The following is a 23,762-nucleotide window of genomic DNA, read 5'->3' on the forward strand; positions in this document are numbered from 1 at the left end:
TTACAGCAGATATAATACTTTATTGATAGACAAAGGTTTTTGCACACACACACATGCATTCAAAGGAAAGCAAAAGGTATTAAAATTACATCTACTTTGAATTCTTTGTGTAACTACGGAATGCTGTTAGGGTTGTTGCGATGTCGTCTCATTAGGTACGACAAAACGATGCGACATAATTAAATTGCGACATTACGACCCGAAAGAAACGACTGTGTCCACATAAGGTAGGTCCATGACAATTGTTTAGCTACAATGCGACACAAAAAGAAACACATCTTGACATGACAAACGACACAACTGTCGCGATTTAGCGTAGCATTCTCCTAATTTCCTACTGCTGAATATTGCGACCTGATGTCGCTTTGTTGTCTCGCGTCGACCAAACAACCTTAGTGACGAGTGACAGCCTCAACAGGATTCCGTAAGTTACTAATACGGAAATATAGACGAATATAAAAGCATGCATTGTTAAAAATACATCTGATTCAAACAAAAGATGTTTGTAAGACAGCCTGCTCGACTATTGGAAAGAAATTACTACAGTGATAAGGATACTAATAAACAAACTATGAATTCTTATACACAATGTACCAGAAATTCTAAATTCAAAAAGGGCCGTAATTTGCCAAGAAATGTAACCAAGAGTTATCTGACTTGGTTTTCTATGTAGGTTTGAAAGCTATGTATATTCTATGTGTAGATTCAGTCCAACATCTATAGGCCTACTTGTTACTGAGATACAGCTTTGTATTAGAAACTTGCAAGCAAAAGTTAAATCATATTTTCAAAGCCTAGGAAGGGCAATAATTCGTTAAACAAAGTCAACATAGAGTTATCTAACTTGGTTATGTAAGTACATTAGACGGGTAGGAAACCTTTCGTGAAGTTTCAATATTGAACTGTTGCTGAGATACAGCTTGAAAGTTAATTGGACGCATAACTTTAACAAAACTTTCTATGTCAAAAAGGGCAATAATTTGCTAAACAAAATCAACCATAGGTTTGATTTGCAGGAAACATTGTGTAAAGTTACAATTCAACATATGTAATTAGTGTGATATAATCTGAAAGTTACTTACATGCAAACCTTTTATAAGTCGAAAAAGAGTCAATATTATATAAATCGAGTTAAGCTGCACATAGCATATAACTAATATATATATTGGTTATTTATCTTTTGCAGGCAACAAAAGCTTTGTACATTAAAATCTACAAAAGCTATTTTACTACGCGTAACCGAGGTTCATACAAAGCATACAAATAAGATTTAAAGTCTTTAGTTTTTGAATCAAAAGGTCTGTATTCTAATATTTGTGTTCACCATGGCAAACCTCTAAAAAGTATAACAAGACCAGTTCTTGAGAAAAAGAGCATTGCTAAAAGAAGGCTTTGACTCAAAGATGTGTCCGATTTAACTTACGGTCTGAAGGAATGACCGATTATTTGTTTAGTAATACAAAATATAAGTATAAATTTCCCTTTGTTTTCTTAAACACTATGTAACAGTGAATTATTCTTTAGTAACATAGGGACAAATAGGGGGTTAGTCGTATTGGTTTTAACTGGTTATATTATAGTGTAATTAGTTTAAATCTGTTTTAGGGAATCACTTAAATGATGCTCACGGTTAAATTCATTCTGAAAAGCATACATTTTGAAATGTTGTCTTACATATATGTCACTCCTAAACTGTTTAAACTTTACCCTGCTAAATTTCTAAAATGGACCGGTCTATCAATCAATTTGGGCAATACCATTTATTATTCAAAGGGGTGTTCACTCAAAATCTACCGACTGATTAGCAAACAGTGCAGATGGACGTGCAGGCTGGTCTTGGTCTGCACTGGCAGCAGAGGCTGAATCACTTGCCACCAAAGGCGAACCGGCCAATATTTCTGAACTAAGGTGCTGAGCATTATTTGCAGTTTAATTTGCCCGCCGCATGTAACCCATTTAAGCCCAGTTAAGGCTGTGATTCGTATTAATATATTGTGTTGTCCCAGATATAAAAGGTCGTAAGTACTTTTGTGAAAACTGAAAAAAAAACACTATATCACTATCACTATTGTATATTTTGCTTTACAGTTTTAACACCGAAACGGCTCGTATCCATATTTTGACCTCATAGTGACAGCTTTTAGATTGTCATAAAATTACTGAGCTGAATATATTTAAAAATTATCTTTACATCTTTTTTTTACAGTCGTCAATAATGAAAGGTCGTATCTGCTACTTACAATATAATAACTATAACACTGGTTGTAAGTGGCAGATCCGACTTTTTTCTGTAAGGCGTAAAAAAATGTTTGTTTCCGATATCCCGACCTACCCTAAATTTTTGGCCCGACCCTAAATGTTTTTATGGCCTTGGAGAATATCTTTTTCAACTTGTTAACAAAAAGTTGCGAAACTGCACTTTTTATGCTTTAAACATGGCCAGTGATGTTAGAAATAAACTTACTGATGCTCTAAAGGCATAACCCTCTTATTTGTATTCATTTTTGACACAAAAATAAATTCCGAAAAGTCTCCCATAATAAAATAAAATAATTTTTAAAAAATCAGACCTACCTACCCTAATTTTTTTAGCATGTTACCGGAAACAACGAAAATTTTTAGGCCAAATAAATATTTCTAACACCTAACGAACAAAATGAGTCTTAAGTAACAGATACAACTATATAATAACGCAATGTCACTTTTAGCTCAATTAACAGTGTCAAACAAGAAAGATTTTATGTTCGAGTTAGGGCCCTTTCAATCTTTCAATGCCGTTTCCGAAGAATGTATAAAGTTAAGACCTTATATTTCTGGAACGCCAGTTAGTAGCATGAACATAATATGTATGTGAAGCACAAAAATGCACATGTGCTTCGTGCAAAATATTGATGAATTCAACCATTTCAGACAATGAATTTCGCTCATTGATTAACAATATACAGGAGAGCTATAATAGATGCTAGTTTGGTTTTATTGTTATCCAAGGCAATGTATACTTATGATCGAATTTTGAAGTATGAAGGTTTTTGTTTCATACAATATCTCAAAATTGCCAAGCCTATATACATGATAACAAAGTGTTATTTTAACTTACACTCTTATAAAATGTACTTTATGCTTAACGTGACATATTATTAGATAAAACATTAATTAAATAAAGCAAATCATATTACTCCGATGTTTTTAACTGATGAAATTTCAAACAGGTGAGGGTCAATTTCTTATTTAAATTCTACGTTCTCCATTCAATTCATGTCCGTTTCATTTTTTAGTTTCACCAGTTATAAAATCTCGATTCAGTTCATGTCCGTTTTACCAGTTGCAACAATAAAATATGACATCATTTAATGTAGTGTCATCACACGACCCACAACTAGATTCAACTTTCGTCTTCAGTCCACAGATACCTTCGCCAGGAGGACAACTCGGACTCCAGTCGCCATACTCTCCCCATTTACCACGCCCAGATGAAAGTAGAAACTGGTGTTCTCTGATACGGCCACCTAAATCTCGACACTTGAATGCCACAAAGTTTGCTGATGAGTCATCAAATGTTGAACTGACCTGAAATTATAACAACATTTTGTGTAATCAACTAACAGAGATAAAGATGTGTAATATAATATAATTTTAATTGTTTAAAAAAACTTGTTTGTTTCACATATTCTGTAAAATTAATAACAAAATCGCTAAGGGGTTTCTTTCCAACTAACCTTATTTCTCTGTTACTTAAAGCTAAATCAACCTGTCATGATTATTTCGTCATAATTGAGCCGTGCCATGGGAAAACCAACATAGTGGCTTTGCGACCAGCATGGATCCAGACCAGCCTGCGCATCCGCGCAGTCTGGTCAGGATCCATGCTGTTCGCTAACGGTTTCTGTAATTGTAGTAGGCTTTAAAAGCGAACAGCATGGATCCTGACCAGACTGCGCGGATGCGCAGGCTGGTCAGGATCCATGCTGGTCGCAAAGCCACTATGTTGGTTTTCCCATGGCACGGCTCATATGTATACTAAGATTCCTTTTATTGTTAAGGACGAGATGTCGCTGGTAATTCATCAGAGATTATTTAAACATGATATTTGTTTTAATGTATCCTACGCATAACGTCGGCCGCCGTCAAAAACCCCGTATATTCATTTTTGCGAAAATATCTTTTCGGTCATTTAGAATTAAGTTACAATTACACATGTTCAGCAATAATGCTGGATATCCTGTCCAACCAGAAAGGTGCAAAATTGTCATGCGACAAATGCGTATAAATTCATTGTACTACTTTTTGTGCTCCTGAGATCCCGTGGCGACCTTCGTGGTAGAGTGGTTAAGGTCGCTGCCTTCGAATCTATGTCCCTCACTGTGGGTTCGAGCATCGTTTTGCTATAAACAATCAGACCTATTTTATTATACGGTGCTGAAATTTGAGGAATTGGAAATAATGACGTAATCGAACGAGTACAACTGAAATTTCTAAAGTACATTTGAAGGTAAATGGCGAGACAGGTTGATAAAAATCATATCTTTCTGGTCAAAAATTAAACTGAAAATGATCATTTGCCAATCAAACTTTCATCCATCAGTTATATAAATATGTATGCTATTAGCAGAAATTATAACCAAAAATATTTTAAGAAACAAAAGCGTCCATGGCTGTTTGCCGTCCAATCTATTTTCAGTAAATGCGGTTTTAATAACGTTTGGGATCAACAAACATGGCAGTTAAATACAAGCTAAAAGTTTTAATTATAAGCGCATGGAACTCGCTGATTGAAAATTCTAGCAATAGCACTTTGTATAGATTATTCGTAACTTCATTTGGCCTAGAAAAATATTTATCCAATACCCAAAGTCTCTTCTGCATTTTATGACACAGTTTCGTACGAGAAAGCATAGGTTACCTGTAGAAACTGGAAATTGGACAAGAATACCATTAACCAAAGAACATACTACAACTGTGAAAATAGTTTGGAGATGAGTTTCATTATCTTTTCGAGTGTAATCTGTTTTCAAATGAACGAAATAAATTTATCAAACCATACTTCTTCAGAAATCTGAATGTATTTTAAATGGAGCAATTTATAAACACTGGAAATATAAAATAAATTTTTAAACTGTGCAAGTTTGTTAAAATCATATTGTCACATTTAAAATAAATGATATTGTATATTTTCATCTCCATAATTATACATTTTGTGACTTTTTGATGACCCAGTGGGGGTATCATTTGTGTATTATTTCGGCTCGCCTCGGCGGGACGATATCGATAGATAATTTATATGAAAATCTACGATAAAGTCCGAAAATCTCGGTTGTGGAGAAAAAAACTTGATTAAGATGTTCCCGCCAAGGTATAAATTCTTTGCATCGGACCAGGAGCTGTACTTAATTGTAATATGAAGACACCCTCAAGAATAAATTCTCTGCGTCGGACCAACTGCAGTGCTTTATCGTCGTCTGAAGATCTATCTTTCAGGAATAAAGTCTCTCCGCTGGACCAACCGCTGGGTCTCAAATATATTGTTAAATAATCACCTAAATGATTCATGTATTCATGAAATTAGTGGAATAAAAGGTTTTTGACTTCTGACTTGACTTGACTTTACTTGACTTGACTACACAGACATCAAACAAAACGAAGTTTGTCATTTCTGTTCAGCTTTCCCGTCATGATTTATTCATAATATATGCTCATTTGTAATTACTACTAGATCTATATGGACTTCTCAAAGTCATCAAATACCAGTGGTTTGAAAAAATGATAAATGTGCATGTAGATAGGTCACTGATCACCATACTAGTAATTATTCGGTCATAGTATATTAGGCTAAAGCAATGTCAACAATAGTATGAATGGTGCAAATATCACTTACCCAGGCTTCCACTTGTAGCGAGAATGCGATAAGAACGCGGTTTGATCCACAGGTACTATAGCCTTCCCAATTACCCCATGGTCCCACGGCTGAAGTTGGAGTCCCTCCGTATCCTCCGTCTGGATACTCACAAATGAGTTTTATAGCATTCAAGGCAGTATCGTCACCAGATCCTTGGTAAGGTTCAATCTGAATTTAAAAGAAACAGATACCTTTAATTACACCCTTTAGTATGATGTTGGACGTAAACAATGGTAGTAAGAAAATTGTCTCGTAACCGTTTACTTTTTGGCAAATTTTATCTGAATCGAAATGGATGGATGACTGTTCTCGTTTTAGTCGATTTTCGTCACATTGGTTTCTATTTCTAAAGAACCGGGAATTACTATTCATGCATCATTGAACTTCGAACAAAAAAGCTATTTCGCCGGAATCTTTACAAGTATTGTTATCATAAATAACCAACTGAATATAAATGGTTATTAAATTACATCTCATTTTATTTAGAACTATTGTTTCCTGCCATTCAATTAAACACGTGGCTTTCGATCCGTACCATCCGGGAAAAGCCGGAGTCGCAAACGATGAACACTTTTTAAACGTCATGCATTAAGAGAGAGTTCTGTGAGAGTTCCCACTGGAACGACTAATCAACACGCTTAACATAATTTAGCAATGAATGTTTATTTATGCATGTCATACCTTCAAGTCATATCCAACTGCGTAGGCGCCTTCTTCGCAAAATTGTGCTTCGCGCCATTCACCCCACCTTTCTCCATTAGTAACATTAAGCGCACGGGTATAGCCTGTAAAACAATCCAATGTTAATATATATAAATGCAAACTAAAGTAAATACATTACTTTTGTAAAGAATAATTGTACAGAACAGTGTGTTTCAATGATACTCTTAGTTTTTGGCGAAACTTTTTCATACCGTTTTGATGAAAATAGTAAGAGTTTTTCTGTAGGAAGTGTCCAGGGGTACGGATACGTACCTCTAGTATCTGATTCTAGAGGTACGGATCCGTACCTCTAGACAAACATGTTATGGGTTTTCTAAGGATACGGGCCTCCTTTTTCTAGAGATTTAGGATTATTCGTGTTTTAAATTTTGTTAAAAATGAAATAACAAGTAAGACTTAAACAGTCTTCACTTAAAACTTGGATCTAATTGGTTTACAGATACCAGCGTTCAGCCGATTGTTTACCTACTCTTTCAAAACCTAAATAACCGAGGAATTCCAAATCAACACACTTGCTGATCCGTACGGTGGCACAGAGGTGACATCCGCAACACTGTATTTAAATTGTGGCCACAACTTAGTAAATCGTGGCCACAATTTAGTAACTTGTGGCCACAAGTTAGTAAATTGTGGCCACAAGTTACTAAATTGTGGCCACAACTTAGTAAATCGTGGCCTCAACTTAGTAAATTGTGGCCACAATTTTGTAAATCGTGGCCACAATTTAGTAACTTGTGGCCACAACTTAGTAAATTGTGGCCTCAACTTATTAAATTGTGGCCACAACTTAGTGACCACGACTTATTAGCCAATCGAAACGATAAAAAGATGGATAGACGGACGGACGGATGAATAGATTGGATGGTACCTACGTACCTACGTACTAATTTATTTGTTTGTACTTCCGTCCGTCTATCTTCCCTTCCTGTATCACATTTTGCAGTGACGAAGACATTTCGTATGGTTTCTGATTTCTGCCATTTTGCGTTATCTCCCCGCAACCCTGTCGAGCGAAAACACGAGATTTAACAAGTTAAAATGCGGGGACGCAGGTTGAAAACTCTCTATTTTAGCAGGGACGCGGAGCGAAAACACGATAATTACAGGGGTCGCTGGGTGAGAATAAGTAACTGGTATGTCGGGGATGGGGAGCGAATACACGATGATTAGCGCTGCTTAAACGTAGTGTTCTCGAACCGCGCCCCGACATTCCATTTCCAAAATTACCCCGCGATCTTGATAATTATCATGTTTCCGCTCTATATAGCGTGTTATCACCCCGAACCCCTGCCATTATTAGTTGTAAATTTCAAGTGTTTTCGCCCGGCGGGGTCACCAGGCGATAAATCGCTATTAAAAGTTTAAGCAGCGCTAATTACCGTGTTTTCGCCCAGCACCCCAGACATACCAGTTACTAAATCTCCCTGGCGGTGTTTCGACCTGCTTTCTCGACATTTGAACTTGTTTATTCTCGTGTTTTCTCTCGACGTGGCCGCGAGATTAAAATATAAATTAATTGGGCTAAAACGCGGAATGACAGAATTAGCCAATCGAAACGAATGTTTTTTCTTCGCTGCTGTATAGGAGTGCAAAATAGGAGCGCACAAAAGTGTCTACGTACCAGCAAATGTTAAACAGGAATAAAAGGTAGATATATGGATGGATCGACGGAGGGACGGACCGATGGACGGATGGATTGGATGGTACCTACCTATCTACCTATTTATTTGTCTTTCTGTCCGTCTGTCTATCTTCCATTCCTGTCTAACCCGTTGCAGGAACGTAGACACTTTTATGCACGTCCATTTTGTAAGGATGCTAAATTCTGCCAATTCGCGTTTTAGCCCAATTAAATTATATTTTCAGCCCGCGGGCCCTTTCGAGCGAAAACACGAGAATTAGCAAGTTAAAATGTCGAGAACTCAGGCCGAAACCCCACAAGAGCGATTTAGTAAGTCTGGGGCGCGGTGCAAAAACACGGTGGGGAAACCAAGAATGCAACGTCATCAAAAAGCAGCGCAAATGAGCTGGCCACACACAAATTTACGTCGATTCAGGTCAGAAAAGTCTTGTAACTTTTTTATTACCGCAGCTTTCGACTCGAGATAAAGAGCACCGTACCCGGCCTGGAGTATACTATTCTGCGGTAGTGTTCCATGTAGTACGTATAGCTTGGTTTTTGCTCGAAAACGCGAACAGTTGGCAAAGAGGGTATGAGCTGTACCACACTTTTGTCTAAGAAAGTGAGTTTTGATCGTATTTTCGTGAAATGAGGACAGATTTGACGCTCATTTAATATCAGTGACGAGCATAATAGTCAACCACTGTTTTATTTTGCTATTTACAAGGATATCTGACGATATTTTATTCAAAACAAACAACATTATTAAAATGAGAACATCCACACTGACGACTTTGTTGGAGAACATCCACACTCTTAATTACCATTATTGCAGTTATGCTTCCTAAAAGCTATGTCTTAGGCAGTCAAGCTACGTTGTTCAACAACCAGTGTCGTCTATACATACAATCAGCAGTTCTAACCATTTACCTCGAGTCTAGACCAGTTAAAATAGATCTGCCTAATCATATGGCAATGGCTGAGCACATGTTAGGCTAACATTAATCTCTGTGTATAGTGTGGCATAAGGACACGGTGTTCAGATTGGTTGCATCTTAGGGAAAAAAATATTTTAAGATAACAAGACAAATTTGCATAAAAGTCCTGCAAACAAAGTTTCAAAGCAAATAGAGGATTGGAATAGTTATTGTATTGTTATTTTGTTTATAACTATATCCACCCCAAAGTGCATAAAACACGGATAGTTAGTACTTTAACTAAATATTATAACTAAGATATTTTAAATCTTATTTCAGCAAATGGAAGTCTCTTTCAAATATCAAATACAATCCAACCTTATACATAAAAAGGGCATTATCACTTAAGGTGTTATGCACATTTGATAAACCGGCAGAAAGGCATACAATGTATTATCATTGCGTAGACTAAAGCCTGGGTTCTGCATACGGAACCGAAATTCATTTATTGAATGGCAATCCCATGACAACAATATTATATTTCTAAAGATAAAACGTGATATTAAAATTGTTCGAACATTAAATAGTTCTAAATAGTGTCTTTAAATCAGCTTGAAATGCGCTGATCTCTTAAAATAAAGGCAACGTCTATAGCCTAGTGGTAGAGCGTCCGCTTCGAGCGCGCGAGGTCGTGGGTTCGATCCCCGGCCGCGTCATACCAAAGACGTGAAAAATGGTATCAGTAGCTTCCTTACTTGGCGCTCAGCATTAAAAGGGAAACTGGCCTCTTCTCTCATACCCTCGTAGAGACTGATCCTATCAGGAATGAGGGGTCGAGAGTGAATAACATAAGTTGTAGAACTTCCTTCACAATCGACCTAAAATGAATTCTGTATAAACTAAAATAAAGGCACACGTAAGACCGTAGCTTATATTTTCGACTGAGAAGATTCATTAAAAGCTTCATTGGGGACAATTTACTTTTGAAAAGATGATTTCCTATAGGCACATATTACAAAAAGTTACTTAAGGTCAAAACATTTTGTTAAGCAGAAAAAATCACATGACACTATCAATTTACATTTGCCAAAAGTTGCAAGTTTATTTTATAATTTGGAAAAAATCGGAGTTTAATCGAATTTTAAATCAGTGAAGAAAAACAAATGGATCAGAACTTGTAGAACTACCTTAGGCAACATACGGGAAAGATTTTCATGTGACGCCTTCAACTTTCGTCAGTATTTATACACCTTTCCACACTCCTCACATCCTTGGTTTTCTCTCTCCGCTGTGACTGTCTTAAGTGATCCCGCAGAGCAGGTTTTCTGGCTGAAGCTTAGCCCCTAATATCGCACTTCAATCAAATGCTGATTTATTAAAATAAATTTCCCATAATTTGAAATGTACTGCAATGCTATTGGACAAAAAATAATTTCAAACATTAAATACTGTTACAACTGTATTAATAAATTTACTAGTTGCGGACACCTTTTGATATTAGCAGATCTTAATAATTTCAAACTATTTTATAGAGACTCTATAGTTCTCACTCAGTTTTATTATATATTAATAAAACTGAGTGAGAACTATAGAGTCTTTAAACATTTGGTATCCCTTAGGGTAAATACTGTGTTATTTTATAGAGCTTGAGCCGTATTGTTCATTAATAGTAGTTCAGCCAGGAAAATTGTAAGGGTGTTTAAATATAGGTTTGTGGTTTGGCAAAAGAAATTTACATATACTTTGTTATCTCGCATATGTAATTGTTGCCAAAATTATTTAAATGAAATGAGAAGATTTATTTTTCTAATTATTGGCTACCTGTTTAGTATTTAAAATTATTTTGTGAACAAATTTAAGCTCCGCATACAGTATGTGACTTACCGGGTTAATAAACGACTGGAAGTAAATGTTGATTTACCAAAATTAATTTCCCAACGACATTTGTTGTTGAACAACGTAGCTTGACTGCCTAAGACATAGCTTTTAGGAAGCATAACTGCAATAATGGTAATTAAGAGTGTGGATGTTCTCCAACAAAGTCGTCAGTGTGGATGTTCTCATTTTAATAATGTTGTTTGTTTTGAATAAAATATCGTCAGATATCCTTGAAAATAGCAGAATAAAACAATGATTGACTATTATGCTCGTCACTGATATTAAATGAGCGTCAAATCTGTCCTCATTTCACGAAAATACGATCAAAACTCACTTTCTTAGACAAAAGTGTGGTACAGCTCATACCCTCTTTGCCAACTGTTCGCGTTTTCGAGCAATAACCAAGCTAAACGTACAACATGGAACACTACCGCAGAATAGTATACTCCAGGCCGAGTACGGTGCTCTTTATCTCGAGTCGAAAACTGCGGTAATAAAAAAGTTACAAGACTTTTCTGACCTGAATCGACGTAAATTTGTGTGTGGTCAGCTCATTTGCGCTGGGTTTTGATGACGTTGCATTCTTGGTTTCCCCACCGTGAAAAATACGATAATTAGCACTGCTTAAACGTTTAATAACGAGTTTTCGCCTGATGGCCGCGCCCAGCGAAAACACGTGAAATTTATAAGTTAAAATGGTGGGTGTTGGGGTGATAACTCGCTATTTAGTGGAAACATGATGTTTAACAAGATCGCGGGGTGAAATTTGGTAACTGGATGTCGGGACGCGGTTCGGAAATACAATGTTTAAGCAGCGCTAATTATCGTGTTTTCGCTCCCCACCCCTGACATACCAGCTACTAATTCTCACCCCGTGACCCCGGTAATTATCGTGCTTTCGCTCCGCTTCCCCACTCAATAGAGAGTTTTCAGCCTGCGTCCCCGCATTTTAACTTGTTAAATCTCGTGTTTTCGCTCGAAAGGGTCGCAGGGAGATAACGCAAAATGGCAGAAATCAGATAGAAAAATCAAGCACAGCCATGAAAACGTAAGCAATATTAGAGAAGTGGGATAAAAGGGTAAAATACCGATATTATGACAGTATATTGGAGCTAGACCTGGTTGGAAGTGATGCTCTAATACAGTTTTACCCGCGCCTTGAAGAAAATAACACCGTGGTAAAAGACTTTTTCAAGAAATCATTTTGAAAATAAGCCTCATGAGTACCCCACCCGTAAGAGATATAAAGACACAATGACCTTGAGAGTAAACAAATATAACTCAAAACTCGGAACCTACAAAACTAGCCCGGTATAAAGCCTGTAGAGAACAAAATAGTAAATGGTGAATGCATACAGACAATATCAAAACAGTAATTTAAAAAAAAAAGTTATAAGTATATAAATATAAAGTGCCAGATAAGGGGAGGTAAAAATGGCACAAAGAGGTTCTGCCAGAAGAGAATCTGTGTTAAACTCTCTTGAAGAGAAGCAAAAACAAAAGGAAAAAGACAATCATACACAGACAGAAAAACAAAAGCAAAAACCAGAAAAAGAAAAACAAACTGATCAATTTGAGAAAGAATTCTCCCAATTCAAGTCTGAATTTAAAGAGCTTTTCAAACAATTTGATGACAGAATGGACAGAAAGCTAACCAAACTGGATGAAAAGTTCACTAATATGTTTGAAGAGCTAAAGAGAGAGATAAGCTCAGTGAAAACAGATGTATATGATACAAAGGAGGAGGTAAGAGAACTTAAAATCAAGGTGTCTGAAATAGAGAATAGTGTCAGCTTTCATGCTGAAAGACAAGATGAATCTTTAGAGTTACAAAACACCAAGTTCAATAAGCTCAACTATGAAATAGAGGATATGAAAAGAAAATTATTGATGCTTGAAAAGCAAGATAGGAAATACAATCTTCTCTTCTATGGTTTCACAGAAGAAAGTAATGAAGACCTAGACACCAAAATGAAAACTTTTTTTCAAGATAAGTTAGAACTAAGTGAAGAAAGGGTGAGGAACATGCAGTTCATAAACTGTCACAGAATGGCGTACGAAGGTGCAGGTCCTAGGCCTATAATAATTAGATTTACGACCTTTGATGACAGAGAGTTAGTGTATTCGAAATTTTTGAAGCCAGTCCTCAGAGAAGAGAGAAAAAGAATATTAACAGACCTACCAGTAGAAATGAAAAAGACCAGGGCAATTCTGGCCAGAGAAGCATTCAAAATTCGTAAGAATGAAGGGATGAAAACAAGAATCGTGGAAAAGGGTCTGTCGGTAACATTAGAAGTCAGAAAAGGTGCAGGTGATCGTTGGGAAAGGAGGGAAATCTAATTAATATCTTACGAAAGAAAAATATATAATCTGTAAAACTGACACCAAGACTTTAAGTTAGAAAATTTGTCATACATTATATCAGATTTAATAATCAGTCAAACTTAGTATTGACATCAATTCATATTTCAATGGAAATCTGTTGGTTTTTTTCTTTTCTTTTTTTTGTTTTGTTTTTTTCTCAATTGTTCATTGACTTTTTATATATCTATTATATGAATTCCAAAAGTTAGTGTATTCCTAAAGAATACAATATATCATTATAAGGGTGCGTATAGTACGATATATGTATTTACATATTGTAAGTATTGCATAAAACTTGCATCTTTCTGTAAATTGTTTGGAAATTTGATATTGACATTGATACCAACACTGTATAGGGAAAAAACAAGTACCGTACTGTCTTCAGACTTTAGTGGCATTGCGTTTTCATTATGAATATAAATTTTTCAATGCACGAAATACATATCCTGAACTAAGATGTAATAATACGATTAATAGGAAAACAATAATAATTATTCTCTACAGTCTACTTACATAAATATTTTTTGTGGAAATACGATATATATACATAATTGTTATACATGAAACAGTTATCCTTGATCTTAAGTAAAAATATTATTTTGATGTTATGTTTTGTTGAGTACACTCAGCAAGATGGTCCATTTTAATATATACTTAGCATACAACTTGACTGACAAGTGTATTATTTTGTTATGTTTACCAAAATTATGACCGCGTCTTCGTATATTATCCACGTCTTCGGTGGCTGCCGGTTGACAGTCATCACTATTGCCCAAGGTCCGAGGGACGCGGGCAAGTGGTGCTAGACTGTTGACCTGCAAAACGCCCAATATTAAAGTGTTTCACTGTATGTCATTATAAATTCTTTCTTTGAATATTCCATAAAATTTATCGACAAAAAAAATATTAACAAAGAAAACTTACCGATTGTCAATGTCAACTAGCAATAAATACTGGAAAGCCGTACACAAGAATATGAACGTATGTAAATATCCATATCAGAGCAAAGTATATTTCCATAACTGCACGAAATAATTTGTGACTGTTCACTAATGCATAATCTCTGTCAGTGACAAAATGAGTATGGCTGTAAATAACACTTTGATATTATTGTACAATACTTTTCTGTTGAAAATTTGATCAGGTAATTCATAAAAAAATTTAACAGTCATTGTAATACACAATTTTCCTACCGTGTGAAAAATAGTTGACCTATTGACATAATTGTCGTGGGAAACAGGTCAGAAATATTGTTACCAAATAAATTTTACGCGATGTCATTCGTTGTCACAGGAAAAGTGAGAATAATACAGCCAATCAAATGGTAGTAAACAACTCTGTTTGTATAGTACAGGCGATTGAGCACACAGGTGCGGGTCGATTAGAGTATCCAGTACGCATATTTGGTGTGTAACTTTATGTTTTAAATACTGTATATTTATGACGATTGCAAAATAAATGACTTAATTTCAGGTATTTTTGAAATGTACAAGGGCGTATACACTTAAACTGTTTAAATATTAATCAGGCAATACTTTGATCTGTTGGAAGTCAATTTGACAGGTATTTTACCAATTATCCTACCTTCATCAATATATTTTTTCTATGTTAAGATGCACTTCTGATGTCACACCTTTTGTGACGATACAGATAGTCATTTTTCAATCCTTTTTATTGCTGTGTTTGTATTTTTATTTTTATACCCTATCCTCTATCGCTGGTTTGTTTTTGTTTCATAATAGCATGTATCTAACAAAATTGTTTTTTAAATTACCTCATAGGTGATCAGGTAAAGATATTTTCTCAGAATTGTCAGGGTTTAGGTAATGTTAAAAAAAGGAGAGATTTGTTTCATTTTGTTCGAAAGAAAGAATTTAATATTATATGTTTGCAAGATATACATATTACAAAAAAAATGTGTACATATGTTAAGGCCGAATGGGGAAATGATATTTACTTTAGTCCATACACCAGTAACAGTAGGGGTGTAATGATACTTTTGCGAAATAATTTTGAGCAGAAAGTTGAGAATGTTTTTAAAGATGAGTACGGAAATTATCTTATTTTTGATATTTGCATTTATAATCATAGAATGACTTTGGTAAATATATACGGTCCAAATGAGGATAAACCAGAATTTTATGAAAATATTAAGCAAAAAATATTAAACATTGGAAACGATTTTAACATAATATGTGGAGATTGGAATCTGGTAATTAATCCCGATCTAGATTATGAAAATTATAACACAACTAATAATCAAAGAGCTAGAAAAAGTGTCATGAATCTAATTGAAAATGAGGAGGGTTTTATCGACGTTTGGCGAATACTAAACGAAAATAAAAGAAAATATACATGGAGAAGGCAGAATCCAACAAAGAAACAATCAAGACTCGATTTCTTCTTAATAAGCGAAAGTGTAATGAATTTAGTAATAGACTCAAATATTATTCCTGGTTACAGATCAGATCATAACGGTATTACTTTAAAACTTAAGTTTAACGATAGCTTAAGAGGAAAGGGTTACTGGAAGTTCAATAATTCCCTTCTAAAAGACGAAACATATATTAAGTTGGTTAAAACTACATTAGAAAATCTTATCGAACAACATAGAACGGGAGATAACGAAAATGATGGGGACACTATAAACGGAAATTCTTTTCAAAACAAACATATTCAGTTAAATATTAATGATCAACTTTTTCTAGAAACCTTTTTAGTTATTCTTCGAGGGGAAACCATAAAATATTGCTCTGAAAAAAAGAAAAGAGAAAAAAAACGGGAAAAAGATCTAGAAAATGATATACAAATTTTAGAAAATAACATTAACGCTAACTTTATGAATAGAAATGATAGTACATTTAACGAACTACAAGAAAAGAAAAGCGAACTAGAAACATTAAGACAGAAGGTTATTGAGGGTGTAATGATTAGGTCAAGATGTAGGTACGAAAATTTAGGAGAAAAGCCATCAAGCTATTTTTTCAATCTCGAAAATAGAAATTTCATAAGCAAAACAATTAATAAACTTATAGATGAAAATAATGTTGAATACACCAACACCAAAGACATTTTAAAATATCAAAAAAGTTACTATGAAAAGCTGTATAAAAATAACATACATGTAGATGAAACACCTATTATAAATACTATTGGAGATAATCCCAGAAAATTATGTTTTCTAGATTCTGCAAAACTGGAAGGACAGCTTGAAATTGAGGAATTAAGTGGTGCCTTAAAAATATGAAAAACGATAAAAGCCCCGGGTTGGATGGATTTACTGTAGAGTTTTTCAAGTTCTTTTGGAAAGATGTTGCATACTTTGTTCTGAGATCATTAAACTTTGCCTATCAAACAAACAATTTATCAGTAACACAGAAACAAGGGGTCATAACTTGTCTTCCAAAACCAAATAAAAATAGATTTTTGATGAAAAATTGGAGACCAATTTCTCTTTTAAATGTTATTTACAAGTTAGCTTCAGCTGCAATAGCAAATCGTTTAAAATTATTCTTGGATAAATTAATACATCACGATCAAAAAGGTTTTATATCCGGCAGATTTATTGGAGAAAATATTAGACTTATCTACGATATTATGTTTGAAACGAATTCAGAAAATTTGCCTGGTTTACTGCTTTCTATAGATTTCCAGCAAGCCTTTGATTCTATCTCGTGGACATTTATACACAAAACCCTAGATTTCTTCAATTTCGGGAATTCTTTTAAAAAATGGATACGTCTATTTCAAAACGGAAGTGAAACGTGCATTCTGCAAAATGGTCATTTATCCGACTTTTTCCTTCTCGAAAGAGGCTGCAGACAAGGTGACCCAATTTCACCTTATATATTTATTTTATGTTCTGAAGTACTGGGATTAATGATTAGACGTAACAATAGTATTGTAGGTATTAGCCTGCGAAATCAGCAATATAAAATTAGTCAATATGCTGACGATACACAGATATTTTTAAACGGAACCGAGGAATCTCTTAGAAATTGTCTGGTTACACTTGATAACTTCTATAAAATGTCAGGTTTAAAAATAAATATAGAAAAAACCAGAGCTTATTGGATAGGTTCACTTAGAAATTCCCAACGTCAGTTATGTAGAGACTACTCATTAGATTGGAGTCAAGAACCAATTAAGATACTTGGTGTTCGGTTTTCTGCCAATATATATGATATCTGGAATCTAAATGCTCTTGAAATATTACAAAAATGCAGGAATATATTAGATATTTGGGCAAAAAGAAAGCTCACCCTTTTTGGGAAAGTAACTGTGTTAAAATCTATTGTTTTGTCAAAGTTTGTCTATATATTTATTGCACTACCTGACCCATCTGATTATTTTATTAAGGAATTGGAAACTATTGCCTATAAGTTTTTATGGAACAACGGACCTGACAGAATAAAAAGAGTAATTGTCACAAAGAATATAGAATTCGGAGGACTGAACATGATTAATATTAAATCTTTTATTCAAAGTTTGAAAATTAGTTGGATTAGGAGATTAGCTATTTTTAACTGTGATACTTGGAAATCTCTGTTAACGTTTTCATTTGATAAAATTATCTCTTTTGGCTCGCAATATGTAAAAGTACTAGTAAGAGAAGTACATAATCCATTTTGGAGGGATGTGCTCAATAGTTGGTGTAGATTTGTTGAATGTTGCGAAATCAATGATTTAGAAGATATTTTATACTCGCCTTTATGGTATAACCACCGTTTCAGAATAAAAACAGAATATTCAGAAAACTGGTACCGGAGAAACATCATATATATTATAGATTTACTCGACAATAATGGGAATTTTTATAGCTTAGAAGACCTTAAAACCATTTATTCGGTAAGAGGAACTTTTATAGATTTGCACCGTGTTCTTTCAAACATACCAATTGAATGGAAAAATATAATAAGACAAAACGCAAATGAGGTTATTAAATATAAGACAAACATGTTTTTGAATCCGTATTTAAAAAATGTAATAAAAGATAAAAAAGGTAGTAGTATTTTTTACGACACAATTACAAATACAAAGAGTGTCGTGGTACCAAACAAATGGGTACAAATAATGGGGATTTCCGATGACGAATTTAAAGATTATTGCAAAAACTTAAAGACAATCAAAGAAATAAAGTTAAAAGATTTTCAATTTAAGATAAATCATCATATTCTTACTACAAACTCATTTTTACATCTCATACATAAAATAGATAATAATTTATGCTCTTACTGCAAAAACGAGCGGGAAACAATAGAACATATCTTTTTTTCATGTCCAGTTATTTATAATTTTATAGTAAGCATCAAACAGTGGATGAGAAGTGAGTGTGAAATAGATTTGAATATACAAGAAAAACAATTTCTTTTCTCATTTGTCAACGATAACTCTAAAGGAAGCTTTATTTCTTTATTGCTTAAATATTACATCTTTAAATCAAAATTTAAAGAAAATTGTATACATCTTCTAAATACTCCATCGTTTGTTTTATACTTAAAACAAAAATTCATAACAATGAAGTATATCGCCAAGATAAACAACGATCTTCATAACTTTGAGGAAAACTGGTCAATTTTGTTACAAAAACTTGATATATGATTACTAACCATTACCCTGATTAAGAGAAAGAAATTATAATATCCATTAATGACAAAAAGTTAGATTTAAAATCCAGTGATAGTAGGAAAAGGGCAGCACTTTTTTTCAGTTTTTTTTTCCAGTTTTTTTTTCTCGCTAGTATTTCTGTCAGTTTTTTTTTCTTCCATTGTCATTCATGAGGTCCGTTTATTATCTTAATTAGAAATATCATCAACTGTTTTTATAATTTATTTCCTTTTTTTACACAAAAAGCATCATACATTCATCACAAAATTGTTTTTATGTGCCAGAAAAATTAGTGAATAACATAAACTGTTTGTAAATATGGTATTATGTATGGTACTGTGTATGTATGTAGTAACTTTTATTATATATCTAAATATTTGAATATATTGGATATTGTAAGGTTAATAGGCGGATGGTTCTCCGACCCCTATTATACCGGTTACGGAGATAATAAACGGGGTTACCCGCAAGGGGCCTCAAAAAAAAAAATAAAAAAAAAATGGCAGAAATCAGCAACCATACGAAATAGACGCATAAAATGTCTACGTCAGTACGTAGGTACCATCCAATCTATTCATCAGTCTGACCGTCTATCCATCTATTTATAGTTTCGATTGGCTGATATAAGTCCTGGTCACGAGTTATTATATTGTGGCCACAACTTATCAAATTGTGGCCACGATTTACTAAGTTGTGGCCACAATTTAATAAGTTGTGGCCACGATTTACTAAGTTGTGGCCACAAGTTACTAAATTGTGGCCACGATTTACTAAGTTGTGGCCACAAGTTACTAAATTGAGGCCACGATTGACTAAGTTGTGGCCACAATTTACTAACTTGTGGCCACAATTTACTAAGTTGTGGCCACAATTTACTAACTTGTGGCCACAGTTTACTAAGTTGAGGCCACAATTTAAATACAGTGTTGCGGATGACACCTCTGTGCCACCGTAGATCCGTGCCAATTAGTTTATCGTAAAATAAACTGTTGATAACAGCTAGATTAATGAATGAATCTATCTCTTAACTGAATTCTATTTGAAATTTAGCAAAAAAAAAAAAATTAAGTTATGCATAATGATATGCACCTATTCATTTTGTTATTTAAAAAGATATAATAATAATCGCCACGGAACTGATTGTTTAATAATCAATTAAACGACATTAAGTAAAAAGAAATTGTTTGTGAAATCGTCCCTTGTATCTCGTAACTACCAAATGTGTGAAAAACATAAATACACTAAGAGTTAATTAGAAATTTAAAAAAGTTTTATAAAAAAAGTTATATCTTTTTTTTCTGCCAGTTCGAATCCTCGTGATTTATTTGGTGTTCCTCGGTTATTTACGTTCCGAAAGAAAATGTAACAAATCGGACGATTGTTATTAATCTGTAAACCATTTAGATTCAAGCTTAAGGTGAATTTTGATGAAGTGTTATTTGTTATTTCATTTTCAACAAAATTTGAAATGTAAATGACCCTTAATCTCTAGAAAAACGGAGGTCCGTACCCCTAGAAAACCCCTAACAGGCTTGTCTATAGGTACGGATCCGTACCGCTAGAATCAGATTCTAGAGGTACGGATCCGTACCTCTAGACACTTCCTTTTTCTGTACTTTGTAACAAGCAGCAAAATATCACATGGTGTTGCTAATTTATGTTTCTAATACCTTACTACTACTATCTCTCGACCATACGACCTATGAAATAAACAATAGAAAAATAAACATACAAGTTACTTGAAAAATCTAGGAAAGTGCACACTTCTTTTCTGAAGATCCAACTCCTTTGAGTTTATTCTTTATTTTTGTTCTAAATTCGTCGCCTCAATTCCACAGTGTTCTAACGTGTCAAAAATCCATATTGACTAAACCAACTTGTTTTATCTGTTAAACATTTTTTTCACTTTATTTGCAATGCACCTCTAATTGAATTCATAACTTTATCATGATATCACAGTACATTAGGGGTTCTAATTGACCAATCAGAGAGCTGCATTTTCGAGTACCTGCCAGTTACAAAGTATATTTACAATGAACATATAGTGACTTTAGAAATAAATATCACACTATTTTATAAATCAAATTAAGATTTCGCACTGCACATGCCCCATATGATGCTACAAACAACAAAACGTTGAAGTTTCATTGAAATATTATATCGATTTAGTACCTTTAAGTGTCCCCCCCCCCACCCCAAATCCAAAATACAACTCCCATCTTATCTGCTGCTTATCAGTGATAGCAACTGATTAGAGGGCAATTAGCACAGCAGGGACACTAACTAGACCATGAAGATGTGTGCGGTGGAAATGTGGAATGATAATAATAATAATTTTGATATAATGTAGATGATAATAACTATTACTTTAATGTTATAATAACGATAATAATAATAATAGAAATATTCATAATCATAATTATTATTATCTTTATTATTATTATTATTATTATTATTATTATTATTATTGGTTGCGGGTTTACCCGCTACCAAAGTTAAGTGTAATTCTGACAATCATATAGCATCTTTATTTGATTCCAAATCACATCCAAAGGATATTCATGTGCTACACAAAATAGTTCCATTCATGAACAATGCGGATTAATTATCAATGATCAAGCAGTTCTGATTCAATCTGTACCCATTCATAGATTGTTTAAGATTATATAAGATCTATCAATGATAACGTTTTCCAGCCCATAGTTACATCACAAGCTAGGTCAGACAGAGTTCATCTTAGATATGAGGCACATTTGTATTTGTTTTTCATTCATGTATATTTATAGATTGCTATTTAAACAGAAAATAAATCAACCCGCAACCACCAGGCATCTCAAGGCTTTGATTATTATTATTATTATTATTAGTAGTAGTAGTAGTAGTAGTAGTAGTAGTATATTATTATCATTATTATTATTATTATATTACATATTCGTTTCCGTACTTGTTACTGTTTTTGTTGGGTTTAACGTGGCCGACACAGTTATAGGTCATATGGCGACTTCCCAGCTTTGATGGTGGAGGAAGACCCCAGCTGTCCCTCCGTGCTTTATTTTTATTTTATCACGGGCGGGCACCTGGGTAGAACCACTGACCTTCCTTAATCCAGCTGGATGGCTTCCTCACATAAAGATTTCAACGCCCCGAGTGAGCGTCGAACCCACATCGGTGAAGGGCAAGTGAACTGAAGTAAGCGACCTTAACCACTCGGCCACGGAGACCCCTTGTATACTTACACGGATATAAAGAGTTAAATTTTCATTAAGCTATTAATTTCTGTTCAAATATATGGGGTGCAGGTATGCCAGGATAAAGGGTAATTTAATAAATTAATAAAGACCAAATTAAAGTAACTGCCTTTTACTACAAAGTAGTGAGGCCTGTCTCATGTTTCTGTGGGCCAAGGAATTTCACAGTATGGTTCAAATAGACAGGGGTCATTGGAAACTTTATCTCCTATATGTTTAAAAAAATGGTTGTACTTTTTGTTTAGAAAAAGATATATTATTGTGTTTAAATGGTATTCAATAATATGCGATAAGTTAACAACTTGAAGAGGGTATTTGCGTATAATTTATACTTTTTATAAAAAAAATAAGATAAAGTGTGCATGTGTGCGTGCGTGCGAATACCATTTAACATATAGTATTAACTGCATTAGTTTAGTAGTGATATGATCAAATTGAGCAGGTGGATTTTGCTCACCTTGGTAAAACTGGACAGGGGAAATTGTTATTATAATTATCTGTTATTATACCAGATTTATATCGCGCCCTTTTCATGATAAACATGTTCAAAGGCGCTTTAAATAGCGCAAACGCAGCCGCCCAGGGCATGAAATTCATCCTCTACTAGTACAGACACAGATCGATCTGACCAGAGGGACAGTGAGATAAAGCCCCCAGAACAGAGAGAGAGAAAGTGAGATAAAGTCCCCAGAACAGAGAGAGAAAAATTCGTTTTAGATACAGGCCTGTCCGGCTAATTTAGCCTAGCGCCTTGCGAATAGTCTGGTTCTTTAACATGCCCAGTGTATATCACCGATACACGCGAAACCGTCTTTCCTTTGAAGAACCAGTACAGGCCTCTTAGTTAGGTGGGAGACACTCAAGAGCATCTCGGAAATTTCCAGTGCCTGGACCGGGATTCGAACCCCGGACCTCTGGATTGACAGTCAAGCGTGTTACTACTAGGCCGCCGGGTCACCTGGGTCAAACTTAGCCGGAAGGGTCTTGTCAGCCCTTGTCAAAATGAAGATTTAACTTTGTCCGCCTCGGGCAAATTCAGTGGATTTTGTCCGCCCAGGTCGAATTGAGGAGGGGGATATTGTTTGCCTTGGTCAAATTCAGCTGATGAGGGGCTGGGTATCGGATGTATATGCACGAGTCCTTAATTCGAAATTAGTAGCAACAACGATTCTATCACTGAAATGGTAGGTAAGGCTTAGCTACACTTAAGCATTATAAACAAATTGAAAACTTACCAACACTTCGTAATTTGGACAAGTAAGCACGTTTCCTGTCTTCTTGAGAAGCCTCTTCTGGATTTTCAAGTTTATTGGACGCTTGTTTAACCCAACGCTCTAGCAGATATTCAACTTCTTCATCAACTGCATCGTCACTATATTCTTGCAGTTTCTTGGTAGGAGTCTTAAAACCAAAAGCTAATGCAGTAATGCAAAGCAAACACAAAATTCGAAGACCAGGCATATTTCCTTTTCATCTAAACTCAGCAGCAAAATCAATCATCAGACTAAGTC

At 34.6% G+C, this 23,762-nt stretch overlaps 1 protein-coding gene across 1 annotated transcript; it reads right to left on the bottom strand.

The window, feature by feature from the left end:
* On the bottom strand, nucleotides 1–23,762 carry LOC128558533 (vitelline membrane outer layer protein 1-like). The gene is made up of 4 exons (XM_053548138.1): nucleotides 23,487–23,762; nucleotides 6,575–6,678; nucleotides 5,873–6,061; nucleotides 1–3,567 (listed from the first exon to the last, which is right to left on the bottom strand). The coding sequence occupies exons 1-4, from the start codon at nucleotides 23,710–23,712 to the stop codon at nucleotides 3,316–3,318; spliced, it is 771 nt and encodes a 256-aa protein (XP_053404113.1). The 5' UTR covers nucleotides 23,713–23,762; the 3' UTR covers nucleotides 1–3,315.

The sequence above is a fragment of the Mercenaria mercenaria genome, chromosome 1 (genome assembly GCF_021730395.1).
Source record: "Mercenaria mercenaria strain notata chromosome 1, MADL_Memer_1, whole genome shotgun sequence".
NCBI classification, from domain to species: Eukaryota; Metazoa; Mollusca; class Bivalvia; order Venerida; family Veneridae; genus Mercenaria; species Mercenaria mercenaria.

Excerpts from the sequence above, each read along its gene's own strand:
- LOC128558533 (XM_053548138.1), bottom strand. The coding sequence starts at position 23,712 with ATGCCTGGTCTTCGAATTTTGTGTTTGCTTTGCATTACTGCATTAGCT. Across the intron at positions 6,679-23,486 it reads GTCCAAATTACGAAGTGTTG|GCTATACCCGTGCGCTTAAT; the intron begins GTAAGTTTTCAA and ends ATTGTTTTACAG. Across the intron at positions 3,568-5,872 it reads CGCTACAAGTGGAAGCCTGG|GTCAGTTCAACATTTGATGA; the intron begins GTAAGTGATATT and ends TTATAATTTCAG.